The 20,530-nt window shown below is 43.2% G+C and overlaps 1 protein-coding gene across 2 annotated transcripts in view; it reads right to left on the bottom strand.

Moving 5' to 3' along the window:
* Positions 1-20,530, bottom strand: part of SLC1A1 (solute carrier family 1 member 1) — a 70,599-nt gene that overhangs the window by 14,087 nt on the left and 35,982 nt on the right. The window contains exons 3-6 of one of the 2 annotated variants that reach the window (XM_081152006.1): positions 6,980-7,072; positions 5,432-5,546; positions 4,201-4,243; positions 2,425-2,523 (exon numbers count right to left, since the gene is read on the bottom strand). In XM_081152006.1, coding sequence (XP_081008132.1) covers positions 2,425-2,523; positions 4,201-4,243; positions 5,432-5,546; positions 6,980-7,072 — 350 coding nt within the window. The remainder of the gene's footprint in view (positions 1-2,424; positions 2,524-4,200; positions 4,244-5,431; positions 5,547-6,979; positions 7,073-20,530) is intronic. The other variant, XM_081152007.1, reaches the window with a different exon arrangement.

Below are 20,530 nucleotides of genomic sequence, written 5' to 3'. Positions count from 1 at the left end.
GAATCCATATTTGAATATTTCTTTTGAAGATTTCTTATTCTGGGGTGTTTTACATTTTTAATAAGAACTTTAGAATCAAGGTATTTTTCAGGGTTATTTTAATGACTAGCTAACAATTGGAGGCTGTATAAAAAAGACAGGAATTAGTAATGCAGGAGATTTCAAGGTGGCAGTGGATTGAGTGGAAGTTTTTTTCTCTCTGTCTAAAATCAATAAAACATATTTAAAAAATAAAAAGAACAATTTTACTGCCTCTAATTTCGAACGACCAACAGGATTTTGGAGCTATAAGAGAAACACGAGCCAATGACAGCGAGATGGTGTGTAATTAACTACACAGCCAAGCTACGAGTTATAGGTGTCCTATGGAAACTGGGGACATAAATGAGGGCTGTGAGGTTAGGGAAAGCTAGGCCTGAGGAGCAGGCAGCCATGAGATGCAAACATACTCCTAAAAAATGGTAAGCAAAGGCAAAAGTCACCATGCACTGGAGCTCTGGACTCTGCTTGGATAATTCCTACCCATTCTTTGTGGCTCCCAAACTAATTTAAACCATCCTGCTGAATATCTCCAGCACTGTTCTTCCCTATTCTAATATTCATCACTCTCCACACGAGGGCAGACGCCACATCTGTCTTTTCACTATTGCAATCCGATGTTCAGCAGGGCTGGCTCAGGAACAGCGCTCAGAAAATCCTTGTGGAACCACATCAAAAGGCAGGAATACGGGGTACTGGAGGAGGTGGATCTGGAGGGATAAGTGAGCCCAGAAATGAGGGAGGAGACAGGGCCCATGAACCTGTCTGAGGATTGAAGGCTTTCTGCAGGAGGAAGCAGGGAGCCAACAGAGGCCTAGTTCATTTGAATTCTTAAGTCTACTGAATATTTCTCTTTTTCTTAAATCTTTCCTTCCTGTGTGAACATTCAGGAAAAGTCTACTACAGGACTAAAAATGTACTACTTCAGGTCCACATATTCTAGCCTTCAATAGGGAAATCCCCAGTGCTCTCAAAGCTCATTGATTTTATCGATGAGTTTATGGCAAACTCTTGGTGGCAAAACCTATCCTGAACTGAGACGTGGCCACCTATGGTCTGTTTCTCTTACTCGACAGAATATTTCTAAGTTTGTTGCAAAAACATGGATGTGCTTGATTCTAGAGTGTTGTTGCCAACCCCATTAAAGGACAGTGTATAACATGTACACACACCACCTGGCCCATCTCACAAGGAAAACTCTGACTCTCAATCACATCTGGGCAGAGAGTTTTGAATAAGAAATTGTGGGCCTGCATTCTGCGTTTACATAGTCATGCAAATCTAGAGCAGTTCCTAGAGGTGCCCACCTCAACTCTAAGTAGTGGCAGAGATACAGAGGCAACAGGGCTCATTCTTTTCTCTGTGTGGTTTAGTGGCTTCCATTCTTCTTCTTCTTCTTTTTTTTTTTTTTGGTTAATCCTCACCAGAGGATATTTTTCCATTGATTTTTAGAAAGAGTGGAAAGGAGAGAGGGAGAGGGAGAGAGAGAAACAGCAATGCGAGAGAGACACATCGATTATCTATTGGTTGCCTCCCACACACGCCCTGACTGGGGGTTGGGATGGAACCTGCAACCTAGGTGCGTGCCCTTGACTGGGAATCGAACCCATGACCCTCTGGTGCACGGGCCGACGCTCTAACCACTGAGAAACACTGGCCAGGGTGGCTTGTATTTATTCTTGGTAGTTAGGTTCTATAAAGTGGTCACCAACACTGACTTAGCAAATATTGAATCATTGTTTCTAGGGAAAATGTATGAGTAAGTTCCTGGGGCCCAATGTTCATAACATTTTTGTCAAATAATCAATACATGACCTTGCTTTATGCATGTTTCTGTTCACAGGCACCTTACTGAATATTTGTTGATTCATTAACACTGAACTCACAACCAACACACTAATTCACGCTTGGCTGAAGTTTATCTAACATGCTGTACACTCTGCAAGGCACATCCCAGCCTTCCCGCATTTAGGAACCATGGCCAGCACTTCAGCACTACGGCCAGGGGATATTTTAAATAGTGAAATTACCACAAAAAGTACAAAACTGTGCAAAGTGTGGCATAAGCACACCATGAAAGGACACTTGTTTATAGTATGAGAGCTGAAACAAAAAGGCAGAGCATAGCTGTGTTTAGCCTCAGCAGGGGGCATATGTGCACTGGGCGGGCGCCTTAGGTTTTCACCTCTCCGCACATGTCTGCGAATGACACGGAAGCACCTGAGTGTTGACTTTGGATTTGCAAATACATTTTAGTGAGTAGGCGAATCCACAAATGAGGAATGCGTGAATAATGAGGGCTGACTGTACTTCCCTCTCCTGCTCGCTCCCAGCTCAGCCCCTGCCTACTGGGGAGCGTGCGGGCAAAAAGAAAGGGAGCGGTACCTTGGAAACAGCAGTTGTCATGACAGCTGTGACAGATGCTTCCGTCACATGCATCGCGGGCTCGCTGGGAGGCTCTACTTCTTTACGCATGGTTTTATACTGCACGTTGGAGGGGAAAAGAAGACAAAGAAACAAAAGAAGAGTTTTTTAAGCCTCTGAAGCTAAATCACAGGAATACGGTTACTTTGGGCAAACAAGTACACTGAGAGGTTCTACCTCCAATGCCTCTGTTGGCTCCAGGTGTGGACAGAACCTCCTATGAGGCTTTGGAACCAAAAGTGGAATTGAGAAATCCAAACCACCGCCTCCCACGGCCACCATTCAATGATGTCAAAAGGGTCTCTCGCTCTCATAATAAAGGATTAATTAATGGAGCAACAGTGTGAAAGAAAGTACAGGTTTTATTTGTAGGCACTTTAACAGACAGACTCTACAGGAATCCTGTCCATCTCTCATTCATTCATTTATTTATATTATTTTTTAACCTGGGAGAAACCTCATCACTTTGATAAATGCAGTCACTGTGACTTTAATAAACATCAGCAACTGTGTGGCTGTTCCAAAACCAATAGTCCTTTTAAGGCAATTACATGAGAATTCTGTTGAACCCCTTCCTTCAGCCCCATCTGGCTCTGTGGAGCTTCAGCAGAGAGGCTGAAGAGAGAGCTCGTATACATTACACCAGGCATAGATGTCACTCCTATGAGGCTCTGCCAACGCCAAGAACCTTACAAACGACCACTGTGGCTGAACCGCAAAGGCACCCCTGAAATAGAGGTAGTTCTATGCTGCTTGGAGGTCGGCGGCGAGCCATTTAGTTGCCATTTCTGTTGGTATACACAGGGGTCTCTGTTCATATAATTTATGTAAATCAATTCAGCAGTTTGTGATAGACTCAGCTGTCTAAGTCCACAGACAAACAAGAGAAAAAGACTTGAAGAAAATGGAGTAAAGAGATTTTTAAACTTTCCTAGAGGAAAAAAATCATGGCTTTGTTACATTGCTCCTTAGAGGGCCGGCCGTGGGGGCAGAATGATTCAGGAAAAGACCAACTACCAGGAACAGCAGCCGCCCTGTGGGTCAGACACTGATCTGCCCACGGGAGCGAGAGGAGACGGAGGGCTACGTTTTCACCACATGGCATCTGCTGACAGTCTAAATTTGTTCTCAGATATAATGTGGTTCTCCAAACCTAGGTACTAGAAGCCATGCTCTAAAACATTCATTATTTGACCGTTTTCTGACTTGCTCCATCTGAGCCCTTTTGGGGGAAAAAGCGTAAAGGAAAAGGGCGCAGAATAAGCTACAACTGGCACTTGCCTCACTGTGACCGGAAAGACCAGGGATACAGAACAGAGGAGTCACCTGAAATTCCTCCACTCATGGGTACATTTCCTGCCATTTTAAAAAAAGTCCTCACCCAAGGTATTTTTTTCCCATTGATTTTTAGAGAGAGTGGAAGGGAGGGGGGAGAGAAAAAGAAAGACAGAGATTGAGATTTATGTGAGGGAGACACATCGATTGGTTGCTTCCCACACGAGCCCCTATTGCTGGGCTGGGGATTGAACCTGCAACCCAGGTACATGCCCTTGACTAGGGAATCGAACCTGTGACTCTTTGGTGTGCGGGCCAATGCTCTAACCACTGAGCCACACTGGCCAGGGTGTCCTGCCATCTTTGATGGGATAACTCCATTTGTTGGGTGACAGCAGGAAAAACCCCCTTAATTGGTACTGGGAAGAGGGGAGCAATGTGGGCAAAAGTCAATATTATTACCTGCTGAAAACAGGCTTGGACAAGGTTTTCAGGGAACATATTCCTGTTGGAGACATGAAAAGCAGTATTATGTTGAGGCAAAAGTGTTTTGTTTTGTTTGTCATACCCAATACATTGATGGAAATGAGTGTAACATAGAATTAGTACTCTGGTTTCTCTTCTGGCTTCTTTGCATAATACTTCCTTGTAGTAAGATTTATTTTTCCCTGCTAAGCTTCAACCAATCAACCGTTCCTTACCTGATTCACTGAGTAACCGATACACATGCTGTCCTGGGTGAAACACCCCACTGGCAGGTAGACACTCACAGTTAAGAGACTTCTTTAATATTCTGCACATTTCTGTTTTCATCAATGAGAATGTATGCTTACCAAGAGTCATTGCACTTCTTCCCAAGTTCTTTATGCCAATTTCAAATATTGTAATTACTGAATTAAAAATTATGTAAATCAATGAAATATGAGTGTGAAAAGGAAGGTATGGTTTCTATAAAAACTAAGCCAAATGCCTGGGAACTCAATTGACAAGTGACTACAATTTCTGTGGTTAAATTACGTATGGGAAGCCAACTGAAATAAAAAGAAAAACTGGAAGGATTTGGCACTCAGCTTTCTTTGCAATTTCTAAGGATTTTGTTGCTCCGCTTCATGGAAATTCTAGATAATGCATTTCTGTTGCATTCTGCAGCCTAAGCAACAGACATGACAGGAAATTACAATCAACTGACACACTCGGAGAAGAGACCCTGATCCAACATTAAAAAATTGGCAAATAAATACATTTAAGTGTAAACAAAATATGTAATGCATCTCTATTGTTTTTTATGATTCTTTTTAATTGCTATTTATTAACTAACCAATTTCCAGCCCTGATTGATTCAGATTAAGAGGGTTTTTCTTCTACAATTAAAAAAATATATTTCTTCAAATGTGCTTCAGAACTGACTACCCAGCCCAGCATCTTAATGCAGTAAGTATACTTTCTGCATCTCTGTCCATCCTAAATCCTGACAGAGGAGCTTATTCTTTCCATATCCTCTTGGAACCATGACCTGGTAAGCAGGACTGGCTATGTAATTTGCAGGGCCCAGGGCAAAATGAAAATGCACAATAATTTAAAAATTATTAAAAATTTCAAGATGACAAGAGCAGATCATTAAACCAAGCATGGGGCCCTGTGTGGCCACACAGGTCCAATGCCAATGAAGCCACCCTGCTGGCAAGACACTCACCTGATCAGGTCTAACATGGCGTCTACTGTACTGACTTCAGGGCTGCTGCCTTTCCTGTCAATTTCGTCCACTTTCTGGGTGACACCAGGCTTGATGCTCACCACCAGCACGATACCTGTGGCCAAGGACAGCACCCGCAGAGCAGTGAGACCCTTCCAGGGCACCTGGCACCCCCAGTGCATCCTTCTTTGGACTAGTGGGCACGGGGGCCTCAGGGTCCTGCCAAAATGCTGAATCCCAGCAGCAACCTCAGCAGCAGCCTTAATTACTTTTCCATTTAAATAAAGCAGAAGAAACTCTTCCTGTGTTTCTTTTTTTTTTTTTTTTTTTTAATGAAGCGGCTATACTCCAGAATTGCTTCTGGAGACACCTGCTGATGAGAATGCCCTTATTCTTTCCTTTAGCTTATGAGGTCAACCTAGCCAGGGGTTGGTGCGAGGCCACTTGTTCAATAACTTCCTGCAACTTTTACCCACAGGTACTGGCTATTTTCCTGAGGGCCACACAGAACAAGCCTTATCTTCCTTCCATACCACAAGCCTTCAAATATCTGGAAAGCTGTTGTGTAACTGAAAAAAGGGTTAAGGTTGAGAACAGTGTTGTTCCATGTGACTGTCAGGGGTGGAACACGGAAAAAAATAGGCAGGAGTTACAGGGAGATAGTTCTCACGGTGGGAACTATCTGTCTAAACAGAGAGCGTCTGAAAGCACCGTTTTTGCCTTTGGAGGTAATGGGTTCCTGTCACTTGAGTGTCCAAGCAGAGATGGGAGGTTGTAGAAGAGACTGAGGCACCAGAGGTTGTTGGACTGGAGGGGAGTGAGGAAGAAAATAGTCCCCATGTCCTTCACCGCTCCTCCCAGGGGGAGATGCCAATCCAAAGGGGCAGGACTTTAAGGGTGCTGAGTCGGTCAGTTCTGCTAGTGGGGGGAGTCACTGGGCCACAGAAGGGCCACGAGCAGCCGTGGTCCACTCTACCCTCTCAGGGTAGCAGAAAAGATACACACCCAGCTTTTTCCTTTGCGTTGGCCTCTCTCAGGAACCTCATGAGGAGATGTGGCTTTGGTTTAAGGCCCTCCTGGTGTAATAACTCTAAAACCTCACCACCTCTCCTCAGTTCATTAAAGCAGAGCTGCGAGGGTCAAGCTGGCTGCCTCTGAGCACATTCCCTTCCTCTCTTCCCATTTTGGGCATCCTTAAAATATCACGCTAGGTCACAAAGGGTGGACCATACTTTCTTCACAAAAGAATGCCAAAGGTATAAGAGCAGCTATATCCCCTTAGAGCTTTCTCCCTCTTTCAAGTGGAATTTATACTTGGCAAGCCTCAGCCATTAGCTCTCAGTACTATGTGAAACTTGAAATGCACTCAAATATATTATATTTTCTTCATATAAAAGGTGCCGTATAGGCTTCAAGCCAAAAAGTTTCATGATAGCCTAACAATACTGCTTTCTGATTAGAAAAAAAAAGTGCATTATAAAAAGCCTAACCACTTTTAAATAGAAAATAAGTCACATAGAGGAATAAGGGTTCAGCAATAAACTTTACCTAGAATGACAGCAATGACAGTAGTACAGAAATAATATAAGACAGCACGCAGCCCAATTTTTCCGGATACATTGGAATCCAGCGCAGCAACACCTGAAAGGGGGGAGAAGTCAAACTGCATTACTTTTTAAAAGGCTGATTTCCAGAACTAGTGGTGATTCAATCCTGAAGGTGTGAAATAAAGAGCTGAGAGATGTCGCTCAATCTGCTAGGCCTATTGCACTCCTTTGGATAAGATACAAAGGGCGAAAAAAAGCAAAATTCCAAACACAGACTTCAGAGATGGGAGCCTAGTGAGAGGCAAGTTCCCCTTCTTGGCAAACTCACCGCCACCACTCACAGTGGGCACTGTGCCTTTGGCCCCTCTTGGGGCGTGGTCACAAGACACGGTCAGGAGATCCCCTTCTGCATTTGCTCTGAGAGCTTTATCAAGATTTGTACGTTACATCACTCAACATCTTTTTGGAATTCAGTATCAAGGAAAAGTGTATTTTGAAGAACTGAGATAATTCTTTCATCACATAATGAAAGTCATATAACCCCTTTTGCCTTTTGTCAGGAAGCTCAGCATCAACTAAAAAGATAACTTTTACATGTGCTTATAAAAGTAACATTTGTTCATAAGTTATCTAAAAAAAAAAAGAGAACAATATAAAGAAAAGAAAAATAACTTCAGCTCATCAGCCATAGTTAATATTCTGGTGAATTACATTCCAATAATTTTTTTCTCAATTTTTTGTAAACATAGCTGAGATAATTGTATAGTTTTTTAATCCTCTCTCTTCCTAATACTGTATTATAAGCATTTTTCCTTATTGTTATAAATTCACCCTGAGGATAATTTTAAAGGCTATGTATTTAATCATCCACTTACTGCTAGATCTTGAGGTAGTCTCAAGGCCAAATCAATAATAAATCACAGTGATTTCATTAACCATCCTGGCTAGCATATTTCCTTCTTCTTTTAATGATTTTCAAACTGCTTCTGTGTTAATTTTATTGTGTATGGCTTTGATTGTGACACACCAAACATTTCCGTTTTATTTTTTAAAATGTTTTTATTGATGTTGAGAGAGAAAGGGAGAGAGAGAAACAACGAGAGGGAGAAACATCGATTGGCTGCCTCCTGCACCACCCCCACTGGGGATCAAGCCTGCAACCCGGGCATGTGCCCTGATCTGGAACGGAACTGCGACCCCTCAGTGCATGGGACTATGCTCAACTAACTGAGCCATACCGGCCAGAGCTAAAAATTTCCATTTTATAGAGGCAGGAAATAAATAAAAATTTCTGAGAGCACAGGTGACTTAAGAGATGTATGGCCACATTGTTAGATGGAGTTTTAAATGGTCTTTAATGCCAATAAATTATTGAATGTTGCCTGGACTTGCAAGGGTTTCTAGAATGCTAAGGATAGCTGCAGAGGTGGAAGGCATGCACCCCTCCTCGCTAGAAGGCCTTGCCCTCCATCAAAGACATTCGTATAAATGGAGTCAGTGATGCAACTCTCTACTCAGACGGCTTCTCTGTGGGACATGGGGCAAGTGGAGAAGCAGCCAAACCATCTTTCAGCAACCTGTCACTTGGAGGTTCCAGACTACCCTGCCTGGTTTCCAAAAAGAGAGTCACATTCTGACTCAAATCATGACCAAAGAAAATGATTTTTTGAGCCTACAACACGCATGAGTTGTGCCATACTGTTTGCAAAACCTGAAGTACAGGACGGCAGGAAAAATGAAGAGGTTGTCACGAAGCAGCCCCAGGGAAAAGGTAGTAAACCTGTAGGCTATCAACTCGACAAGTAGCTTTTATATTCACTCCCCACACTATAAAAGGCCTGTCCATTTTTTAAGTGACTGGAAGATTATGCTCCTCACATATAATTGAACATATTTAACATAGGAAAAACCCATAAGGAAGCGATCACCTCTCACTCTAAACACATCACTCCTCTGGCTGTTGACTGCTTCTTTGGAAGGTAATATTTTGAGAGAAGGGGCTCTGGCTTCTTTAACAGCCACCCCAGGCTACTGTTAAGGGCCCATTCACCAACCTCTGGGACAAGGTTGTGCAATGACCATATATATGTACAATGGGCATATTGCAATGGTCACATCCTGGAATAACCATGATAATAGATGCTATTCTCTTTCTTTGGGAAAAATGCAGTTTGGTGTGCTCAGAAGACTTTCTTTTCTTAATGGTAAGACAATGAAGAATAACAATTCTGCAAGGAACAACTACAACAACAAATTAAGAGACACTGAAGGCCACAATTCAGAAAAAAGTGGACTATTTCATATTTAGTTTTGGTCTCTTAAAAAAAGAGCAAACAATAATGCAAACTTAGAAGTTTGCTAAGTATATTACAGGACTACAAAATGTGCCCATTCCAATTTAGAGCTCTGTACATTATTCTGATAAACAATCATAACAATTATTTATAACAATAAGCTAGGTTTAAAAAACAAGAAAATCAAATTAACAGAACTGAGTCACCTGTATAAGTGCCTGTATCCCTGACCTAATAGAAGATGTATTTTCAGATATATTGGTCCTTGTCAGATGTACAATTTAGGCAGCTTCTAGCTCCTAAGATGCTGATAAGTGATAGGCTCACAGGGTGGTTGCAGAACTGTTCTAGGGTACGTATTTCATGTCCTCTCAGGATTTTCTTCCAGCAGTGAAACAAATTAAATCTACGTGGGGAACTGTTTCTAGCATATGTCAGTATGTCTAAATTTGTCTTAATGATTTGGCCAAGGGCTGGTGCCTCTGCTATTCCAGGACCCACCTGCCAATAAAAGGCAGAAACAACAACAAATCTCATACTAATGAGATTCTTGGTGGAAATATTTTAAACAAATACATACCCCAAAGTAATCAGCCACCTCTTCCCTGCTGGAGTATAGCAATTACCTTGCAGCTATGTTCAGGAAGGGCTTTGTTTTCCATTCCTCAAATTTACCTTAGTCCTACAATTCTCCTGGACATATCAGAAATGTATTCAAATCAACAATGTACTTCTCCACCTCTCTAGAGTTGCCCTCTACCTCCCCAGTCATCTCTAATTGAGGGCAGAGCTGGCCCCAAATCCAAGCTTTTGGACAATTTATAATGGGATGTTGAGAATAGGGGCAGTGACCATCAGAGAGGGAAAGAACATATGCAGGGAAACAGCCTAATCTTTGAAAACCTCTATAATAGGAACATTACTGAACTTAACTTGAATATAAAAAGCCTGTGTGGATGGCAGAAACACCCCAGCTGCCAATAATAACAATGATGGTGAGGATCATCATACACTGATGGTGATAAGAATGACATCAGACACTGTATTGAGCAGCGACAACGCTGAGTGCATTGCCTTTAATTCTCCTATAACCCTGTGAGGTCAGGCATTCTTCTTCCCATTTTATAGAAGAGAAAGCTGTGGCTCAGAAAGACTAAGTAACATGCCATGGTCCTACAGCTGGTGAATGATGAAGCCAGGATCCCAAACCCAAGTTTGACCCCAAAAGCCATGTTCTTAACACTGTGTCATACTGGCTCTATCCACATGCTACTAAGTTCTACTCCAGCGCTGCCCAATGGAATTTCCCGTGATGATGGACATGTCCTCTGTGCTGTCCACTGCGGTAGCCACGAGCCACAAGTGGCCAGTGAACCCCTGAAATGTGGCTAGTATGAATGAGAAACTGAATTTTAATTAACCTCCACTTAAACAGTCGCATGTGAGTGATGGCTACTATACTGGACAGCGTAATCTCTAGACTTCCCAGAGGGTCCAGCACTTAGTGGGTGCTCAACAACACTGAAAGAACAAACTCAAGCTTGCCTCCATGACAAGGACCCCTCTCTGCTTTGCCAGCACAGAGGCAGGGGAGAGAATGAAGGTGACCACCAGCTCCTGGTATGCGTTTCCATCTCTGCTCTGATCATATTGCTCTAAGGCCCGAGGCGGCTTCTTCTCTGGTCCCCAGTGCACTCAATAAGGTGATCCGTGAGTTTTGTGCTCAATGCTTTCCACGTGAAGGGAAAGAGCTGCACTTTTTATGGGCAGTGTTCTTACAAAGTAAGCTCATTCCGAAGGTCCACATGTGTCTGAGATTAGGAACTCGGCAGGTAGTCTCCTTAGAAACCACAGGTACAGGCAGTTTGGTTTCCAGGGCGACCACCCATGACAGACCTCCACACGGGAACACGTTTATTCAGCATCTCAGTGCTTCCCTCCCTCTTTTCACTATTGTGTACTCCACCCCACGCCCCACTTCCAGACAATTTTTTTCCTAATGGCCACCCCCATTAAATTTTAATACCACACACAAACTTTCCATGTATTTATGTACTAAATGTTCTCATGTACTTTTTACATAAAAGGAGTAAGTTTCTATCCCTTAATCCCCCAAACCAGCTCTGGTTGCCTTGGGAGCGACACTGCTCCTGTTGAGAATGTGTGGTCTAGTTTGAGGGATACTGTCATGTGAATGGTACCTTATAGGACATAGGACTCCGAAGGTGGTGCCCATCAGTTCCTCAGTCACACTAGTCACCTTCCAAGTGCTCACCAGTCACATGCAGGCTGTGTCTACTGCCATGGACAGCACAGGCAGAGAGACTGTATTGGGCAGGGCTGGTCTAGAAACCGAGCACGTGGGGAGAGCCAGTGTGACACAATGGTTAGGAATATGACTCCCATCACTTACTGGGGACGGTCAGGTGACATGCCCACCTTAGTACCAAGTAGGTGAAACATCACCATGCGTTATCCTGGGGATTTACTCTCAACAGCAACCTGGTTTTCTTGTTTGCAGGCCTTGCCTTATGCCTGAGGAACCACCTCTCTGTATAGTCCACTCCCAGGCCTCCTTTCTTCTGGGACCTGATACTCTCCCTCTGAGAATTGAAGGAGAGGGGACTGTGCATTAAAATATTAACAAGCAGGTGTGACAGGATCAAAGGTAAATGTTCAAAACTGTTTACAGCAACCGGACAGTAATTTATGCTACTGAATATAATAAAAAATATGGCTGGCATTCTGTATGTCTTTGTGTTTATATCTTTTTCTGGTAATTCATTTTTATTATAGTTTACAAAGATTATCGATCTGTGACAAATAGGAAGTTAAAAAAACTGCATCTTTTCCATCCAGTTTTAAAACTGGATGCTTTGCAGACCACCGGTGCAGAGGGCAGGGATTATAAACTGTCAGAGCAGCCAGAGGTGCCCCAGGCTGAGGTGCCTACGAGGGAGGGAACACCTGAATTGGGCAGAAAGAGATGAGCAGGATTCTGGAGAAGATTCTTTGCTCGGCCACACTTTAGTCAGGCTTCTGAACCTTCTCCTAGGCCCATCTATACCTCCTTGCAAAATCTACTTTTAGTAAGAACCTTAAGTCAGTTTAACCAGAACCCCCTCACCTTGGTCTCTGATCACCCTCCATATCTGATCGGATTATCAGATATCTGACCACCCTGGCCTGTCTTCAACAAGTATCCTGCTCGGGCACATAAGCCCTTACCTCTGATGTTTCCTCTTAGTAATTGCCATCCATTGACCCCCACCTTACTCCCAGGCTATCAATTCATACCTGCGCATTCTGTATTCAGGGATGGTTCTGAGGTTGGTGTGTCCCAGTAAAAGGGACACAATCCAAGGTCGTCCTCGGAAGTTAGGGGTACCCGCTAGCTCTTTACTTTAGGAAACCACACTTGCTTTTTCACCCTGGGAAGAGGCTCTGATGAGTTGAGGTGCTGGCTCCTCGCCAAAACAGTAATAATCTATTTGGACTTTTTATAAAAACACTACAAAGGAAGCAGTTGCCAAGGGCTAAACAATAGCATGTTTTGAAAACACACACTCGAGAGCAAAAGACTCCTCCAAGAGCTCTCTGATGAAGCTTACCACCCACTGGAGAACAAAGTTTTCGTGAAAATCTCTCCACATTGCCATTACGGTGTTGGAACTAAGTGTTACTGGAAGTTTTGCTTTTTGATCTGGTATCTGATGATGCTTCATAATTGTGAATGGATACAACATCCAGGAAACTCACTGTTGCATCCTCATATCCAGAAGACTCCTGTCTCTCTCACCCACAGAGAGGTCACTGACATGGGGAGAAACAAGCACTGGCTTTGGTGGGACAGACTGGGCTCAAATCCCAGCCTTCTCCTACCAGATTGTTTCGTCAACTATCAAATGGAGGTTTCAAATGCCTCTACATCCTAAAGGGGAATTGTGAGGAGCAAGTGGACAACCTCATCTTGTACAGCTGCTGTGAGGATTAGAAATAATATCTGTAACATGCCTAGCACAGTGCTTACACCTAATTTGTACTCAGTAAATAGCCTCCAATATTCCTGAATGAAATGATCAATATGAAGTGTGTCACTGAGCAAATGAAAGGCACTTAACAAGTGTCAGCTCATTCATTCTCGCACTTTCCTCCCTAATCCTTCTGTATGCCTTCATCATGTGGTCACTAAAGAAATCTTTTAAAAACAAAAATCAGGCCATTTCACATGCACGTATAAACCTCCAGTGGTACTTAAGATAAAACAGAAAATCCTTAATCCGGCTAACAGGACCCTGCAGGAAGGGCGCCTGCCCGCCTCCCTGCGTCAGCTGGTGCCACCTTCCTGTCACCTCCTCCAACCCTCTGGAGCCCACAGGGCTCCCTACCACGCTGAGGCTTTTGCACAGGCTCCTACCTCTGCTGGACAACTTTTCCCCACACTTCATTTGGCTACTTTTCAAGTCCTTTCCTCAGAGCCCTTCCCTGAGTCTCCAGGATGCACCAAGCTCCTCTGTTTTCCTCACTTGCACCTTGTTTGTGTCATGTTTCACATTTTATCATTGGGTTCATTTAACACCTGTTTTTCTCATAAGCTCCTTGACGGTAGGAGACCTAGATATCTGCCTGTTCACCAATGTGTCCTCAGTGCCCCGCACACAGAGAAGCTGGATTAACAAGTGTGGACCGAATGAATAACCTGCTTAGTTATGTAGCTGCCTGCTCCCAGGGCCCCTCTTCCCAGGGTCTGGTCCCCAGGCAGCAGAATGTTCCTGAATGGAACACGAGACTGTGTCAGTCCCAGGTGCTGCCCTTAGGGTCTGTGTGATCTTGCAAAAGCGGCTTAGTTTCTCTTCAACACCTCTTGTTTCCTTATCTCTAAAGATGGAGATAAGATCCTACCCAACAAACAGGGTCACTGACTGGGAAAACAAGGCTGGATATGATCTCACTGTGCTAATCCAGGGCACAGGAAAATCTCTGCAGCTTGGATTTTACCTGGGATGGTAAAAGGGGAGAGGAAAGGCAGCAGGGAGCATGCAAAATATATTTCTGTGCACGTTTCATCTACGACATCTTTTTTTTTTTTTTAAGAGACATTAATACAAATAAGTCCCTTAAAGTAGTTATATCACTAGCATAAACTATTCTGTGAAGTAAACAAAATAACCTGGTCCTCAGGCAGAACCAACTAAAGGGGACTTTGCAGCCTCTGTCATCAGGTCCACATTTGATGTTCAAAACATGCCAATGGGCAGGAGGCTGGCTTCCTGCTTCCTCAGCAGTCTAGGGAGCTGTTTGAACACTTTTTCAATACCACAAAGCGTCCTGGTATTTGCATTGGAACCAATTTCTTAGAAGATCACATGAGCTGTTAGAGGAAGCTTAGTGTCTAAATATGAGCATTAAACATACCTCAGAGGATCTGGGGAACTCAGCCATTCCCTTCAAAGCTCATAGGAATGCTTTGACATCAGGATAGCTAAGAGCTCAGTGACACATTTCTGGGTTTTAACCACAACCTAGTTCTTATTGAGCTCTCTCTTTGCTTTTCCTTATAAACTGGTAGCACACTGAAATTCCAAGATGGCAGTGGATTGAGTGGAAGCTACACTGACACTCTCCCAGAACCAAGCTGGAATTACAACTAAAATATAGAAAAACCATCCTGAATAATCAACTCAACACCATCTGGAGAGCACCCTCATCACCAAGGATGTAAAGCAGAGACGGCATAGAAACTGGTAGAAAGTGCAGAGGCGCAAGAGGGCTGGCTGGGCTCCTACAGGCAGCAGCTGAAGGTCCAGAGGGAGATCTCAGCTGTGGGGGTTCCCACTGAGGACTCTGCGGCCTAAACCCCAAGCTGGGCTTCCCAGCCCAGAGCACCAGAACTGAGAAAGGTGCCCACATAACATCTGGCTGTGAAAAGCAACAGGGTTTCTATCTGCCAGGGAGAGACGGCTGGAAATGCAGGCACCCTCTTAAAGGGCCAATTGTGCAGCCACTCACCTTGGGCTCTGGTGGAGGGAGGGCAAATGGACTAGAGCTGTATGAGGAGAACCCAGAGGTGCTGGCTTGGGGGATAGAGTTCAGAGGGCAGCTATCTGGGTTCCTACGCTGAGTCATTCCCCCATAAAGCAGAGGAAGCCTTTCTCAGGCAGACATTTACCATCTAAGCAGCTTTTGCCAGGAGACGAGGCAATTGCCCCACCCACTGAAATCCTCCCACCTCACCCTGTGGAGTTCCTACAGCCTGAGACGCATTAAGAGACTGAATAACAATCAGCCTCTGGGTGCTTTAAGTCTTTGCCTTATTTGGTTCAGGACCCAGGGCTTGGGAAAGTAGACCTTGGTGAGCATCTTAGTCCTTTCCAAATGCACCCAGCCCCAGCAGAGGGAACCACAAACTGTGAAGTGTGGAAAGCTTCAAACAGGGTATTAAAGGTCAGTTACAAACAATGTTTGACATTGGCCTGCACCAGAGACCGTCCAAAAGACTGGGAGCCCTAGAAGATCTACCTAATACATAGAAACAAATCTTAACAGGCAGCCAAAATGGGGAGAGAAAAAACAAGCCCCAAGTGAAAGAAAAAAAGAATTCTCCAGAAGAATAGCTAAATGAAATGGAGATAAGCAATCTATCAGATATTGAGTTCAGAATACTGATCATAAGGATGCTCGACAGCATGAGAAAAGAAATGGAAACTATGAAGGAAATTAAGAATGACACAGTAGAAATAAAAAATACATTGGAAGGAATAAACATCAGATTAGTGGGAGCTGAGGATCAGATTAGCAAATTACAAAACAGGATAGAAAAAAAATCACTCAATCAGAGAACCAAAAAGAAAAAAGAATTAAAAAACAGGATGACAGTTTAAGGGAGTTGTGGGACAATATGAAATGTAACAGTATTCATATCATAGGAGTGTCAGAAGATCTAGAAAATAAGCAAGGGTTAGAGAACCTGTTTGAAGATGCTTGAAGAAATAATGGCAGAAAACTTCCCTAACCTGGTCAAGGAAAAAGTCACACAAGTTCAAGAGGCACAGAGAGTCCCAATCAAGAAGAACCCAAAGAGGCCCATGCTCAGACACATCATAATTAAAATGCCAAAAATTCAAGACAAAGAGAGAATCTTAAAGGCAGCAAGAGAAAAGCAATCTGTTACCTACAAAGGAGCTCCCATAAGGCTGTCAGCTGATTTCTTATCAGAAACTCTACAGGCCAGAAGAGAGTGGCATGAAGTATTCAATAAAGAGCAAGGATCTGAAACCAAGAATATGCTACCCAGCAAGGCTATCATTCAAAATAGATGGAGAAATAAAGAGCTTCACAGACAAAAAAACAGCTAAAGGAATTTATCACCACCAGACCAGCATTACAAGAAATGTTAAAGGAACTGTTGTAATAAGAAGTTGAAATAGAGAGAAAGAGAAGCATAGGCATAAAGAAATAAAATGGCAATAAATAAGTACCTATCAATAATAGCCTTAAATATAAATAGATTAAATATCCCAATTAAAAGACATGGGGCAGCTGAGTGGAAAGAAAACAAGACCCAAATATATGAGAGACACACCTCAGAACAAAAGACTCACACAAGTTGGAGAAAAGGCCATAAAGCTTCTGGAGGACTTTAAAGGAGAGATCAACAGAAATATAGTTACAGTAGGAGAACTTTAACACCCACTGACTTTACTGGATAGATCTTTCAGACAAAAATTAAACAAGAAAACAGTGACTCTAAATGACACACTAGATCAGATGGATTTAATTGACATTTACAGAACATTTCACCCCAAAGCTGCAGAAGAATATACATTCTCAAGTGCACATGGGGCATTCTCAAAGATAGACCGCATGTTAGGACACGGAACAAGTCTCTACAAGTTCAAGAACACTGAAATCATATCAAGCATCTTCTCAGACATTTACACCATGGAATGCAATGCAGCTGTAAAAACAAAGGATCCCTTACCGTTTGAGGCAGCATGGTGGGACCTGGAGAGCATTATGCTAAGTGAAATAAGCCAGTCAGAGAAAGACAAGTACCACATGATCTTAATCATATGTGGAATATAATGAACAAAATAAACCGATGAACAAAATGGATCCAGAGACAAAGAAGCATGGAACAGACTGACGAATCTCAGAGGGAAGTCGGGGTGGGTGAGTGGGTGGGGAGAGATTAACATAAGAACTTATATGTATAGATGCATAGCCCATGGGCACAGACAATAGTGTGGTGAAGGTCTGGAGTGGGGGGGGGGTGCAGGGTGGAGGGGATCAATGAGGGGAGAAAGGAGGACATTTGCAATGTTTTCAACAATGAAGATAAATTAAAACATGAAAAAAAACCAATAACTGGTAGCACTGGCTTCTGGGTAGAAGCTACCTGAATGCTGGTGAACTTCATAAACCAGTGGCAAAGCAAGTGTTTTTATATTGTTTTTATCTCCAGAATGGGTGCATTGTGTGCACACCTGTGTGTGTGGCTCAATTCTAACCCTGGCCCTGTAGCTTCTAATGCCAATGCACGGACTTCCTTGAAACTTCTGTGAATGAAAGAAAAACAGGTTCCATGGAAGGAACCTCACAGGGTGATCTGATCATAAATTCCTAACCAGGCAGGTCACGGTAGTAGTGACGTCCCAGGCATATAACTATTTCAATGAAAGACTCATCTTTGCCTTACGCAAGCCCTGTCCAATGTTTTTGTGCACCTGGGTTAACACATCTTTGAAAGAAACATAATGACCTTGAGAGAGAAACTGCAAAACCGTCATTCTCTGGGGGCATTTAAGATCTTACTTCCTGGAAATTGTCATTGATTTCGGTTCAAATAAACTTTTACAGAAATTCTCTGCAGGTTTGGACGTTTCTTATGTCAACACTTCTGACAGTATTACACAGAAGATTAAAGAAGTAGATAGCACTTCAAATGCATCACTGTTACGTGACATGGTACCGTCATTTCCCTATTTTACATTTGAGGACAAGTAATTGGTTCACGGTTTCACAGCTAGTCAGTGGCAAAGCCAGGATTCAAACCTGGGCAGTCTGTGGCTGCAGTCTTAATCACTAGTCTTCCTTGCCCTTCTATCTATGTCTATTGATACTAACAAAGGTTCTTTGCTTGACCAAAATTTAGTCAGGCTCCTGAGCTTTCTCCTAGGCTCACTTATACTTCCTTGTAAAATCTAGTTTTTGCAAGAACCCTGCTAGTCAACTTAATTAGAACCCTCCACCCTTCATATCTGATCACTACTGATATCTAATCAGGCTCCTTATCCACCATCTCCTATGTGATGTCTGATTACTCTAGCCTTGCCTTCAGCAAGAATCAGCTTAGGTCAGCTGAGCCAGAATCCTCCTTACCCCCAATGCTTCCTCTTAGTAATCCATCCACGGATCCCCCTCCCCTGCCCGGTGGCCATCAAATTCCTTCTTGCTCATGCTGTATTCATTGAGTTGAGCCCAGTACCTCTCCCCACTGTGAAATCCCATCGCAGTGATCCCTGTACCTATCACAGTGGGCCTGAATAAAGTCAGCCTGACCACCTTTACCAAGTGCCATTGAATTTTTTTTCTTTAAAAATCCTTCCCCACATGAAGATTGCTCACAGTGACCCTTTGGAGAGAACGGCACAGTGGGGAGTCACTGCTATAACTTGCTTCCCCATGCCTCCATGCTCTAGTCCAGGCCCCTCAGGAAGGCATATAACCTCGTGAGGCCACATGCTCACCTTTCATTTCCACTCCTCCTCCCCATGTTTCCAGCATTCCAGTTAAAGCCTCACTGTCCTCCCAAGATGCCATGCCTTTTGCTATTTTCTTCTGCCTGGAATACCCATCCCACTTCACCTGATTTCTATATTTTCTTCAAAACTCCACCTCACTGTCCCCTCTGCTGTACTCATCCCCACAAAGCACTTATCACGCAGCATTGCAATGTACTCTCCCTTTCTTGTGGGACAGGACTTCTTTATATCTGTGTGCCTAGCACAGAGCCTGGGCCATCGAGATCAACGAATGAATGAGTAGTCTTCCATGTCCATGCATTCAACACATAAGAGAATCCTTAGAATCCCTGCTAGGTTACTTAGTCTTTTTTTTAAAGAAACAAAATTAGGTTAATTCATAGTCAGACAGAGCTGTGAACCAGTCTAGTACCAGTTCAGGCAGAAGGAAAGCCTGGTGGATTCCCCAGGCTTTACTATCTCAGATAGACTGAAGCAGGGCATATTTATCTCTTGCCACTTTTCCTTTTATTACTGTTCCAAGTGGCACGTTCCCTTCCTGATACACTGTGTCCCCCCTCCGTTGGACTAAAGGCATCATAGAAATCCAATTAATATAATTAAGTCCTTTGGCTTCAATAGCTGTGTTCTAACTCAACACAAATTTCTTGGTGGTCTTAGGGAAATGTTTGCTTCATGTGTGCAAAACTGCTTAGGCCATCTTATTTTCTTGGTTCCTAAACAAGGCTGAGGAAAGAGAAAAGAGGTGCTCCTTGAAATGCAGGCAGAGCCCAATGGTTCCAGATATGGCAAATGAGGCAAGATGCTCATTCTCGGCCTGTATGGAGTTTTAAGTTTATAAGCCACTTTGAAACGGCAATTTTTAAAGAGGCTGAAGTGTATATGAAACCACCAATGTTTCAAGAAAAGCACGCATTCTTTCCCTCACAGCTGACATTGACATTAAGCGCTCTTAGCTGCCTAACAGTGAGCTGTACAACCAGGTGATATGTGCATCTTCAACTCCTATAACTTATGGCCCAAGATGGGACGCATGGACTTGGCTAGGAGAAGACCTGGGGTCCATGACCCAGGGGGTGGCAGGAACCTCATCCTCTCATAGGTGCTTTTCTGTTAGTCTGTTTTTACACAGTTGGAATTAAAAGTGTCTGTTGAATTAAACTGAATCCCATTTCAGGGAGGCACAGGGCACAGTTCTTTCCACGAGAGGATGTGGGCTGGTTTCCAGGCATACAGCTGCTTAAAAGTAAATGAGTATATATACTTTTAAAAAATGCCTTTCCCAGTCCCAATAACCCAAGTGTGTCATTAAATATGTTTCTAAAACAAGGTTTTTAATACTTGTATGGAATCCTAACTTAAGAGTATAACATACATTGAGACTGCTTATAATTTATCACTATGATAAAGAAAATGCTACCATGAACTTCCTTGTACCTAAATCTTTGAATATATCTCTGATTATTTCTTTATGATAAATCCCAAGAAGCAGAA

This window comes from Miniopterus schreibersii, assembly GCF_964146895.1.
Source record: "Miniopterus schreibersii genome assembly, chromosome: 11".
NCBI lineage: Eukaryota > Metazoa > Chordata > Mammalia > Chiroptera > Miniopteridae > Miniopterus > Miniopterus schreibersii.
This window is presented reverse-complemented; position numbering and strand designations above follow the sequence as displayed.